Below are 12,506 nucleotides of genomic sequence, written 5' to 3'. Positions count from 1 at the left end.
TATCCATGACATCAAATTACTTAAATTTAATCTAAAAACACCTAATATCATATACATTTGTTGCTTTGGACTTTTTTTCTTTGCTGAGAAATGCCTAGTGGAGTACACAAGTACTGTAAATGGATATTTTAAAAAAAAAAGTAAAACTGTTCAGGTTGACTTAAGATGTAATAATCTTAAACTACTTAAGTGTAAAAGATTTTTCCAAACACAACTTTTTGGTGCTTGGAGTAGAATAATGGCATACATCTGCTGTACTAGTACAATATTAATTCCAACTTTTTACTCATAGATGCCATGAATAAGGTCATTCCAAAAAGAAAAAAAAAAAAAAAAAAACTACTGTAGCAAAAGTGATATGGTTGCGAGACGGATCCACTACATCCTGGAGCAACTAAATCTACCACATTTTAACTTGCTGTAGTCTAACAGGTTTGATGAGAATCCATGAGAAGCCATGACCTGTCCCTATTGATGACGTGACACTGCCATTTACTGAAACTAACAGAGTTTTTTGTTTATTTGTTTTGTTGTTTGTTTGCTTTGCTGTTTTTATTTTTGTTTGCGGCGGGGCAGTTTTTTATTTCTGTTGAGCTACCTGAATTAATCCATTTTCCAATTGGCAGCTACTCGATTATCAGACCAATTTACAAATATTTGAATAATTGCGTCATTGCTTAGCACCTTCTTTTTAACTTTAAATGGTCTACATCTTCTCATTTTAGCCTGTCAACAATAATTGATCATTGATTTTTTTAGTCCTTCATCATAACACTCTTTTGTTTTTGTATGTTTGTTTATGGGGTGTCGTAGCTCAATCCAGAGACTGTGGGTTTTATCCCCAACCATTGTAGCCACTTTGAAATGTCCTTTGACTTTGAAAAACAATGACTGAACCAACCACTGAATCCATTTAAAATGTTTGGTGATAACAAAATCAATCACTCCCATGTTATATTGTTTAATTGTTTGTGAGGTTATGTTTTTTTAATCATGAAAGAAAATGTAATGTACTATGACAATTGCATAACGCATTTTATTCTGGCTCACTGAATCAAATTCATTTCTGCACAATCACAAAACTCTTTCAACTGAACACCCATCCATTTTCTTTACCCACTCCTCCTCATATGTGACAGAAAAGCACCATTTATTAAACAAGTGAAGACACAAGCAAATTGTTAGGTTAGGTAAATTTAAAGTGCCAAAGTTACCACCTGATGACAAGCTGCAAGGAGGAGAATGAGGATATAGAGATCGGACAGCTTGTTACAAATAGCAGTAGTCTCTCCGGGATGTTTGCCTTTTAATTAACAATAGAGAGCTACTGATAATCCATGGTTAATCCGAAATGAAAGCGGAAGGAGAGAAGAGAAAAACCATCATCTTTTTGATGTTAGAACTACAATTCCCTCCTGGCCCCTTCAATGCACGCTGCTGCTACCCATGGCCCAAACGTATTTATTCTGTGAAACAGCCACACTCTATATTTTGCAATTCACTTTGTCTTCTACTAAACGCTGTCTGTTCCCATTAACATGAATTTCTGCATGCTGCCCTTCTTGCACCAAGGAGGATACGTTGCGCTCATATTGCTGGATCCAGACTGTTTGAGGAAAACAAGCCAGGCAAAGATCCCTGATGGCTGCGGGCATCATGCTTTAACATTAACTGAAAATACGGTTTACCACCTGAACTCAAAATAAATAAAGCTGTGCAAAGATGCACTGAGAAAGCAGGGAGAAAAAAAAAGAAATAAAATGATAATTCTGCGCACGAGATGGCATTTAGTACATTTTATAAAGAACAGCCCTTGAACTCGTGGAACTAACTGAACCACTTATATGCGATTTATGCACCGACTTGCACTCAATCTAGTACATTCTGAAAAGTTGCACTCACGAGATGAGTTAAGTTGGTCACCATTATGCACCATTCAATTGGATGGTAAATGCAACTGGATTGGAGTGATAGGCACACCTCATTTTCTGCATTTTCCACAGAATGGCACCGCTGTGCACAGTGTGCCTGTACTCATGCTAATAACATTATTCATAAGTGATTGTGAATAGTCTATACTGTGTGGGTGTGTGGGTGTGTATATATATATATATATATATATATATATATATATATATATATATATATATATATATATATATGCTGTATATTATATAAATTATTTGTCTATATTATTATATATATATTTTATATATATTAATATATATAAAAGAATATTATTTTATTTCTCTACCACTAATGAATTTGAATAGAATAAAAGTACAAAATCATATTAAAAATAAAAAATAAATCAAATTCTCGACTGACTAAAACAACTGCCCCCAATTATTTTCAATAGAAAAGCCATTCTTTTTTCTTTCTTCAGAAAGACTTGTATGTAGTTTGTCTGTGCGTTTCTTTTCCAGTAATCAATCCTTTTCTTTGGACGCAAATGCAGTAAGGCCCGTCTGTCCAATATCCGTTTTGCTCTTCTTCAGTCATTATGGGTTAAAAATGAGTAGATTTGATATTTCTTGTAAATGTCCGTGGGTTTGGCTTCACTTTACACTACACCTTTGGTGCACATCACCCAAGCAAACCGGTGTAGCTTGGTTGAGCAACATGTATTTTGTTGTTGTTTTTTTTTTTTTTAAAACAGTAACTTTATTTAATGATTTTCAACGTTAAACACGGTTGATCATCATAGCACCGCCTCCCTGCAGTGAGCATCCAATCACATCACGTTCAACTTGAGGCTTCTAGATGGCCACCTGATGACTCGATTGGCTATTGCAACTGTCTATTAACTAAAGGGGCCCGTTCATATATGTCTTTGCACACTGCACAGAAGCCCTCATCTTTTGACTTTGACAGTCCTGGCCACAGGCAGATTTCAGACAGTCTGGCGACAAAAGTTAGCTGAATTCTAAAAGCTAAAAACTCTAAAACTAAAAAAAAACCTAAAAGCTAAAAATACAACACTGGAAGGAGCGTAACCAAATGGATTAAAATATGACACGAAAAGAACAGAATATGGACAGTAATTTTATGTATAAAATATATTTAGTAAAAAAAAATACATTTACTTTTGTTATATTTTTTATAAATATTATAGTTTATTATTATAATGATGTCAAGTTATCGTAGGTCAGCAGACAAGGTCTTGCTGGCCCTGTGTGTCATATATACAATGATCCTTCGTTTTTCGTTGTTAATGGGGTCCCCCGCGTAAAGTGAAACCCCCATTTAAAAAAAGAATGTAAACAAAATTTTGAAACACTTGAAAAATCCTTATACAGTGGGCCCCCGGGTTACGAATTTAATCCGTTCAGCGGCTACGCTCGTAACTCGAACTGCTTGTATGACGGGCAATCCAAACCTATGTTAATTCGTGAATGCGTGCAACGCGTGCAAAAACCTTAGGTAAAAACATCACGACTTTATACACATATTAAAAATGAGTAACATAATCTACTGTACAGTTAAATTAAATAACATATACAAAGGAAAAATGACATTTACCTTTGGAGCGACGTGACTTGAGCTGGGTGGAGGCGGAGGGGAGCAGAGACCAACCCGCAAAGTTGACACAGTTACGCTGATATGCTATTGCTCTTACAATGTCACAGTCACTGTTTCAGTCACGGTGTCAGTCACGGAGATGCTAAAACATATCACCGGCAATTTCCTTCTCTTTAATCCATAATAGAAGAAGCCTCTCCATTTTGTTGTCGAGCGAGGTCCGTACCCCGGCAAGAAAAGTCTTGCCCTTAGAAGATTGCCGAGCGGTTCCGTCCATAGTCACGAGCAAGGTTAACTATGCGTGTGCCTCCCTCTTTTTTTTTTATTATCTCCTGCTTCGTTTCTATTGTCATCATCCTCTTACTTCTTCCTTTACCGCTACTAGCAATTTTAGAAGCTATGTCTAACAGATAAAGTTTGCAAAGTCTTCACAACATTCCTTCCTTCCGTTTTTCACTCATTTTCTCTCCTTCTTCCGTCCCGACCAGCTGTGCCATCAAGCTAGATAAAGGCGTTCGGCCAATAGCATATCGGCATTTCTGTGATTGACATGACGCCGGCCAATAGCATCTCCGTGAGTGAGACGGGTGACCTTAATCGACCAATAGCATATTGGCATCTCCGTGAGTGACTCCGTGACTGACACCATGACTGAGACAGTGACTGTGACGTTGTAAGAGCAATAGCGTTCACGTTATTGTCACAAGCGTCAACTGCTGATTTTGTTGACGCAGCTAAGCAAAAATATATTTGCATACACAATTGCCGGCATGTCGGATTGTTCGTAAGACGAAAGGTTTGCTCGGAAGTGGGGGACAAAAATCTCCGTGGTCCACGCTCGTAAGTCGAATTGTTCGTAAAACAGGGTGTTCTCAAACCGGGGGCCGACTGTATTTTAAAAGATATCTAGGTAAGAGATTTCAAAACGTCTGATGAACGTCTTTGCCATTGTGTTTCTGCCTTGACAATGTAAGTGCGTGCATGTGTGCGCCTACTGCCACGACAATAACTATGTTTGGGCTGTGTGCGTTTGACAACTAACACGGGGTGAGTTTGTGTGTGTAAAAGCGGGGGTTGTGGGGGGTAGATTACAACTCTACAGGGACGTGCCGTGTAACTCAATAAACGCACCCGGCATAAGTTGTTGTCAATAGGCAGAGGACCAAAGACAATATTCACCAGACCGTTGGAAATTTCTTGCCTATATTTCTTCTATAATTAAATGGTATTTCAAGTGTGAACTCTCCAGTGTTATCATGTTTGATCATGTACTGATCTGAATTTATTTCAACATCTTAAAATGATGGTAATATGACCACCGGTGCGCGGGGTTTCAAAGGAAAGGGCTGTTTACTTACTGTACAGTGTATAAGGTTTAATCATTTAAGACTCAAGTAGTGCAGTAGTTCCACGTCTGATATATATATATATATATATATATATATATATATATATATATATATATATATATATATATATATATATATATATATATATATATATATATATATATATATATATATACACACACATATTTACACGCACATAATCTTGGAGTTTTTAAGTCACTAAAGATGGTACCAGTGATGGGGAAAAATCGGATATCGTGAATATCATGTATTTATATATGATATATATCATGTTTTATTAAACATCTAACGTTTAATAGAAGGTCATTCTAAAGAAAAGGGCCAGCAATGCGAAACGCTAAATCCCCTATGAGGCTCTGCTTAGTCTTCTTTGCATCTCGTAGCACCTAGTCCACAGACTTGAGGCATCAGCCAACGGTGCAGGGGTGGAGGAGCAAATAAAACTATCTTAAATGAACCAGAAAACACAGAGGGAGACAGTAAAAGCAGGCCAGAAGAAGAGTTTGGCTCCTTCGTTTCCGCACCGTTTTAGAGGCAAGCAGCAGTATTTTGGACCAACAGGAGACCAGAGATAGAAAATCCTGGTCCATAAAGTCAAAGCCCTTCCACAGTTTGCCTTTAGCCACAGGTGGTTCTACTCAATCTGCAGTCAAAGTAGCTTGTTTACATACCTGGTGAGTCGAAGCACAAAGCCAAACTGTCAGATTTTTATTTTGTATTTTTCTCTCAATTTTCCATCTCTGCTGGTGATGCTTCGAGGGCTGGCTGATTCCAAAATATTGTAATTTGAACTAGATGTACTTCCGGGCTCTGAATTGTTGTCTTACAATGACTGGAAGGCAACACGTTCGACTTCAAAGTTCCACTGATTGTTGTCACTTTTTTACCGAGAATTTATTCAAGAGAACGGAGGGCTGAACTAATAATCAAAAACTGAGTTATCAATCGTGTTGACTCAATCATAGGTTATAGTTTCTCTTGATTGAAACGTATAACGAACATTTTTCCTCACTGAGATAACACCCCTAATTTTTCTAGAGGTGTACTGTATGTCTCACAAGTAATCCACATTGATTTGGTCCTACGGTACTTGATGATGACTGTAAATGGAGATGTCGATGAAGGCCTAACAGCTTGTTTTTCCTTCTTTACTCAGGTCAGAGTCTGGGCTATGGCTTTGTCAACTATATCGATCCAAAGGACGCTGAGAAAGCCATCAACACGTTAAACGGACTTCGACTTCAGACCAAAACCATCAAGGTAACAGCCAAAGCCAGTTTTCTCGGATGCATTTCAGGAGTAGAGGAAAATATCCATATTGTTCTTTTTCATATTGTAATTTCTCACTGTACAGTATCAATCAACCACCGGATGCCAATTCTGTTCTTGAGCACAGTTCTCCAGGAGAGAGAGTGGCATTAAAACAGGCAAAACTCCATTGTCAGGGGTTGAGGCAGGGTGAGAGACTAGTTGCATACAACCTTAAACATAAAACATATAAAATTAAACATAATATCTCAAAAGGGGCGTCTCGGTGGCACAATGAATAGCACATCCGCCTTACAGTTCAAGGACCCGAGTTCAATTCCAACTGGCTCCGGCCTTCAGGTGTGGAGTTTGCATGTTCTCCCCAAACCCGCATGGGTGTTCTTCGCGCACTCCAGCTTCCTCCCACAATCCAAAAACATGCATGGCAGGTGTACTGAAAATACTAAATTGTCCTTAGATGCGATTAGGTGCTTGAATGGTCGTCCCCCGCCTGCTGCCTGAAGTTAGCGGGGATAGGCACCCGCAAGGCTGTGACCCTTGTGAGTGAGGATAAGGTGCTCTAGAAAATGGATGGATGGATGGATGGATGGATGGATAAAAGGACTGAGAAACCATAAACTTATTTAGATATGGAGCCAGTGGTGAATTTCTCTATACTCACGAAAGAAAAATAAAAACATGAAATGGCCAAATGATCTTCGAGACCAGGGGTTCTCAAACTTTTTTTTTTGGAAAGCAAGTTCTTCAAGGACCCCCATTGTTTGCGGAAATGGAACATAAATACTGTACATTTAAGCCAAACCAAAGTGTCCTTTTTATTCACCAAAAGATACTGCATACATATCAATTTGACAACAAGTAACTGTTCATTTTTTGATAGACTGACGTTTAGAAAATAGAAATTGCAAATTGCACAATTCCTCAAAACAAACTGGGTTAATTTTGATGATGACCTGGATTGCGTGGGTCTATTTGAACAATTTCAAAATCATTACATTGATAAAAATGTATTAAACTGATTGAATTGATTGTTTTATTGAAGAGTCATAAGTACATTCTAAATTTGATACAATAAAATGAAATAAACAACAAATATCTATTCTTATTAATAACCCAAATTATTTCACTGACACCTTGCACTCAGGCCGCACTTTCTCAATGTTTACACTGCTCTCACCAGCAGTGTTCAAATGAGGGCACAAGTACCCTTGGTGGTGCGCGAAGGCACTGGCATTACAGGAGCAGTACAGTTCATTCTTCTTTTCAGATTAAGAGAAATGTAATTGGAACAGGTCGCAATTTTTTTTGCTAGATAGAGTTATAGTGACTCCCTTGTCAAATTTTTGCCTGTTTTTGTCAAGTTTTATGCAGATGCGCGTTGTCTTTAGCGGCTCAGTTTCCAGCAGACAAACTAGAAATAAAGCAGATGTTGTCACACGATCTAAATTCTGGAGTCGCACAATAAAATACACCTAGCGATGCTACAACTGTACTGTAGTACCAAAGTGTATTAAATCACTGTTCTTGGCTCTTGTATGTGGCAAAACAAAAAACAAAAAAACTGAGTACAGATTTGTACAGACCTGTAATTATGACACCTTAATTTGGAAAATGCTGAATCTTTTACTTCTTCAGTCACATAGATATTACAATATATCATGTTATGCTGTATACTGTATCCTGTTATATTGCTTTGTCATTATACAGTTTCAAAACACCCCTCTGTTAACATAGAGCAAACAATGCTTTGTGTGTTTCTTTAATGTGTGTTCCTATGAAAAAAAAATGTTTAAAAATAATATGTACAAACATTTGGGGAAAAAAAGGGCATTGCTCTTCCCGTAAAGTCAAATGATATAGTCAGTTGTGGCTGGTAACAGATGTTGAGATGTTATTGTCATGCATGAGCCTCAGAAATAATTGACAAAATCACAGAAGCAAAAAAAAGAATGACGTGGGTTTTACTTCCCAGATGTCAATTTTTCATGTTGAAATTACATAGACATTTCTTGGAAATAATGAAATGTCATCATCCACCTTTCCAAATATCTGAAGCCTCCCTCGTTGTGTCAATACACTAACCAACATAACATCTCAATGTATCCATCCATTTTCTAAAACTGCCTATCCTCAGTGGGGTTGTCGGCTTGCTGGTGTCTATCCCAGCTGTCTACGGGTAGTGCGGGGGGTTTGGCACGCCCAACTGGTCGACAGCCACTCAGTGAAGACCAACCATTCACACACCCAACCACACCTATTGATCACCTAATCGCCTCAATTTAATATGTTCACTTGAACGTCGTCTCGGCACTGTCCGCCATGCAAATGCACCCTGTAGTTGGTTTGTGTTTCCGTATTTGATTTTTCTTCGATGCATTTCCTTCAGCAGGTCCGCACCTGAGCCGGTAGCTGTCAAGACGACCAATAATCTGTGGCTCTGGGGTAATCCCTGGATCCACATCTCTGTCAAACTGTTGTAATCTGATCCAATCTAATCAAATTCATCGCATCTAATCTGATGTAATCTAATGTAATAGGACGGGATTAGCCCACAGTTATGAAAACCCTCAGAGAATCCCAGCTCTCTCCTCCCGATGTGCTCTGTTTGGCCCAGGTTCAGCTCCGCGGCCTGCTTCTGGCTGAAACTCTGCCAAAGAACCACAATTATATGTGATGTGTATGTGTAGTTGTGTGTAATCCTGTGTTCAGACATTGAATGACTACGTGTGCTTCTGTTTGTGATGTTTATTTGTCAGCCATGTGTATGACACACAGCAGCTATGTTAGCATATATTTGCATATCACATTCATGAGAACTGCTTTCCCTTCATTAGAGCTTTTAGCTTTCATGATAAAGTAGTGACCACATGCACTCATGTGTCTTTTTCATCCATAGCTTTATTTGCCATTGGCCATCTCCCTTTGTCTTTCTTGCCAATATTTTCAAATTGCCAGATGGCAAGTATCTTTCTGTAGTTATTTTTCTCAACAACTGCTGCTGCTATCATTCTTCAACACTGATTAATGCACAGACTAGCCACAACATTATAACTACTTGTACAATATTCTGCAATTAGAAAGCTAGTAGTTTGCAGTATTGTAGACCTGTACCTTATATTAATAAGCAGTTGCTAATGTTTTGGGCAACTTAGGTAAGGCGTGTAATGGAAAATAAGTTTTCAGGCAGTATTAGCATAACATTTTGTTGTTCACTGACTTGATGTGATTTGTTTGAACAAAGACCCTTTCACTTAACATACATGAGAATTCTCTGTGTAACTAGAATGAGACGGCCTTGACAGATAAGTGAGTTCAACAACAACCGACGTAAATCTTTTTGTATTTGATTCCCTTCTTGTACTGTAGTTCCTCCCTTCCATAGCCTTAACAATCTCCCCTTTCAGTTGTCTTTGCACACTATCTTAAAGTCCACCAGACTGCTCTGTGTCTTTCAAATAAAAGAAACCCCAAAAGACATTTTATTTTCCAGACTGTAGTATTTTACTGATCTTGCCTAACTCCTAAAAATTCCACAACAAGCAGTGGAAGAGTGTTTAGCACGTCCACCGCACCGCAGTCCGAGTTCAATTCCATCTGGCTCTAGCCTACCTGTGTGGAGTTTGTATGTTCTCCTTGGGCCCGGGTGGGTTCTCTCTGGGTACTTCTGCTTCCTCCCACTTTCCAAAAACATGCATGGTAGGTGTATTGGACCCTCTAAATCACAGGGGTCAAACCCAAGGCCCGGGGGTCAGATCCGGCCCGCCACATCACTTTATGTGGCCCGCGAGATGCTCATCTATATGCTCAACCTAAAGTGTTGTCTTTTGGACCATAGAAGAAAACGGTTATCCAAAAGAAATAACTTAGTTATTAATAAATATTTTCCCACAAAAAAATAATCAATATAAAGTATCGGACCTGCTCTCAAAAATAAATTATAAATAAATATTTGTCCACAGAAAAATATTAAACATAAAGCATCCTGTTTTTGGGTTACAGAAGAAATCTGTTCACAAAAAAAATAATTAACTTGATTATTAATAACAATTTGTCCCCCCAAAAATAATCAACATAAGACATAATCATAAATAAATACTTGTTCACAGAAAAGTATTCAACTTAAAGTGTCCTCTTTTGGGGTCATAGCAGAGATGTGTTCACAAAAATAAATCATTAACTTGACAGGTAATCACAGGTGGCACAGGACAAGTTGGGTCCAAACATTCTAGTATGGGGTAGAATCTGAGTTTTACAATGTTGAAATTGAATAACCTACTGAACACAAAATTTGTTTTGTGAACTTATTTTCATGAAACAACTAAATAATTGAATAATAGTTTTTAAAGAATTTTTGCATGTTTGTTTGTTTTATTGAAAATATCAAGTGCCCCCTGAAGTTAGTTCAAATACTCCCAGGGATACTAGTACTTCTATTTGAGAACCACTGCTCTGAATCATAGGTGTCGAACTCCAGTCCTCAATGGCCGGTATCCTGCATGTTGTACAGTTGTCTCTCCCCAACACACCTGATCATCATTAGCAAGCTATGCAAATTAAATGTCCTAAAAGGTATCTCTCTCTCTCTCTGCATCACCAACCCATCAGCACCATCTCAAGGCAAACAAGTGAACTGCATTCATATTGTCAAGCGCTACAATTCATATGATAAATTCAGAGGGTTTAGGGGCGTTTTTTTTTTTTTTCTATTATTATTCTTTACATGATATATTTTGATTATAATGCACTAATTTAATTCTAATATGTATTTGTTAACGTTTTTGATGTATTGTTTTGTAATTTAATAATGCTCATTTAAAGGGTTTAGAAGCATTTGCGGGCCTTGAAACGGATTAAGCTATTTCACGTAAAAAGCAGCTAAAAAATATCAATTTAAAATGGCTTTATGTAGTTTATGTAGCTTTATAAGCTGGATCTACACGACAACACTATTTCAGTTGAAGAACATCATAAATAAAAAATATAAAAAGGATTTATTTACCTTGGAGTGGCACTTGTCATGCCCATATACCCTAGTAAGGGTCGCCTAGGCCAGGCTAGCTTCATATTTCTTGATTATCTCCAGCAGCATTTCCATATAAATCATCTTCTTACTTCGGTCTTGGTACCCATGGCTAACCAATTCAAGTTTGAACTAAGCGCAAAAATGCACTGTAATTTCGTTTTTGTAAGCACTCACAGGCGAACAAATCTTAAATGTTCCGCCATTTTGGAAAATGTGACGCTGACCAATAGCAGACCAGCATCTTAGTGTTTCCGTGACAACGAACGATAGCAGACCAGTATAAAGGGAGTCTTGACGCCGACCAATTGCAGACCAGCATTCTAGTGACGTAAGCCGTGACGTGTGTATTGACACACACACACACACCGACAGTTTGAGGAAGATTTTTTGTCGTAACACGCAAAAAACGCTAAGAGGGGACAAAAACGCCGCGGTCTACATCGTAAGTTGAAAAAAACACAAGACAGGACGTGTGTGTGTGTGTGTGTGTGTGTGTGTGTGTGTATATATATATATATATATATATATATATATATATATATATATATATATATATATATATATATATATATATATATATATATATATATATATATATATATATATATAAAGTATATATATATATATATATATATATATATATAAAGTATATATATATATATATATATATATATATATATATATATATATATATATATATATATAAAGTATATATATATATATATATATATATATATATATATATATATATATAAAGTATATATATATATATATATATATATATATATATATATATATATATATATATATATATATATATACGTCAGTGGGGGCACAAATTGACCTTGGAAAGCATCCAAAAAAGAAATGTATTTTGATTGCCAGTCGAGTAAATCAGTTAATTATAAACAGTGGTGTAGTGGGGATTTTTTAAGTGGGTGTACGCGATTCTGGGATGTTCTATATATACATACAAAACATCAATCATAGGCTACAACACCAGTTGAACTAACATTAAATTTAATGTTTTACTACTCCAAAATACTCACGTTATTAAGCATAACTCGAACCGAAATAAAAATCGATCGTGGCGTCGGGAGAAGTGGGTGGACGGCGTACCCCCGTGTACCACGCCCACTACACCCCTGATTATAAAGTATTAGTAACATTAAATGTACCTATTCCTATTTGATACAGCAGACCCATGCGTCTCCACGGTAATGTGGTCATGTCAAAGACAGTGCAGTATTTCCACAATGAAATTTCCCGCGCCTGTGTTTTTTAGGACATTTGTGATGAAAGCTTCATGTATCCTCAGGTGA

General features: G+C 37.2%; 1 protein-coding gene across 6 annotated transcripts in view; it reads left to right on the top strand.

Annotated features, from left to right (window-relative positions):
* The window catches only part of elavl4 (ELAV like neuron-specific RNA binding protein 4), a 132,598-nt gene that overhangs the window by 80,534 nt on the left and 39,558 nt on the right, over positions 1-12,506 (top strand). For all 6 annotated transcript variants that reach the window (XM_088426259.1, XM_088426255.1, XM_088426254.1 and 3 more), the window contains one exon: positions 6,049-6,152. In XM_088426259.1, the coding sequence (XP_088282385.1) occupies positions 6,049-6,152 (104 nt within the window). The remainder of the gene's footprint in view (positions 1-6,048; positions 6,153-12,506) is intronic.

The sequence above is a fragment of the Hippichthys cyanospilos genome, chromosome 10 (genome assembly GCF_059441005.1).
Source record: "Hippichthys cyanospilos isolate Australia breed blue-spotted pipefish chromosome 10, RoL_Hcya_1.0, whole genome shotgun sequence".
NCBI lineage: Eukaryota > Metazoa > Chordata > Actinopteri > Syngnathiformes > Syngnathidae > Hippichthys > Hippichthys cyanospilos.
Note: the sequence above shows the minus strand (reverse complement) of the source record. Positions and strands in the feature narration are given on the sequence as shown.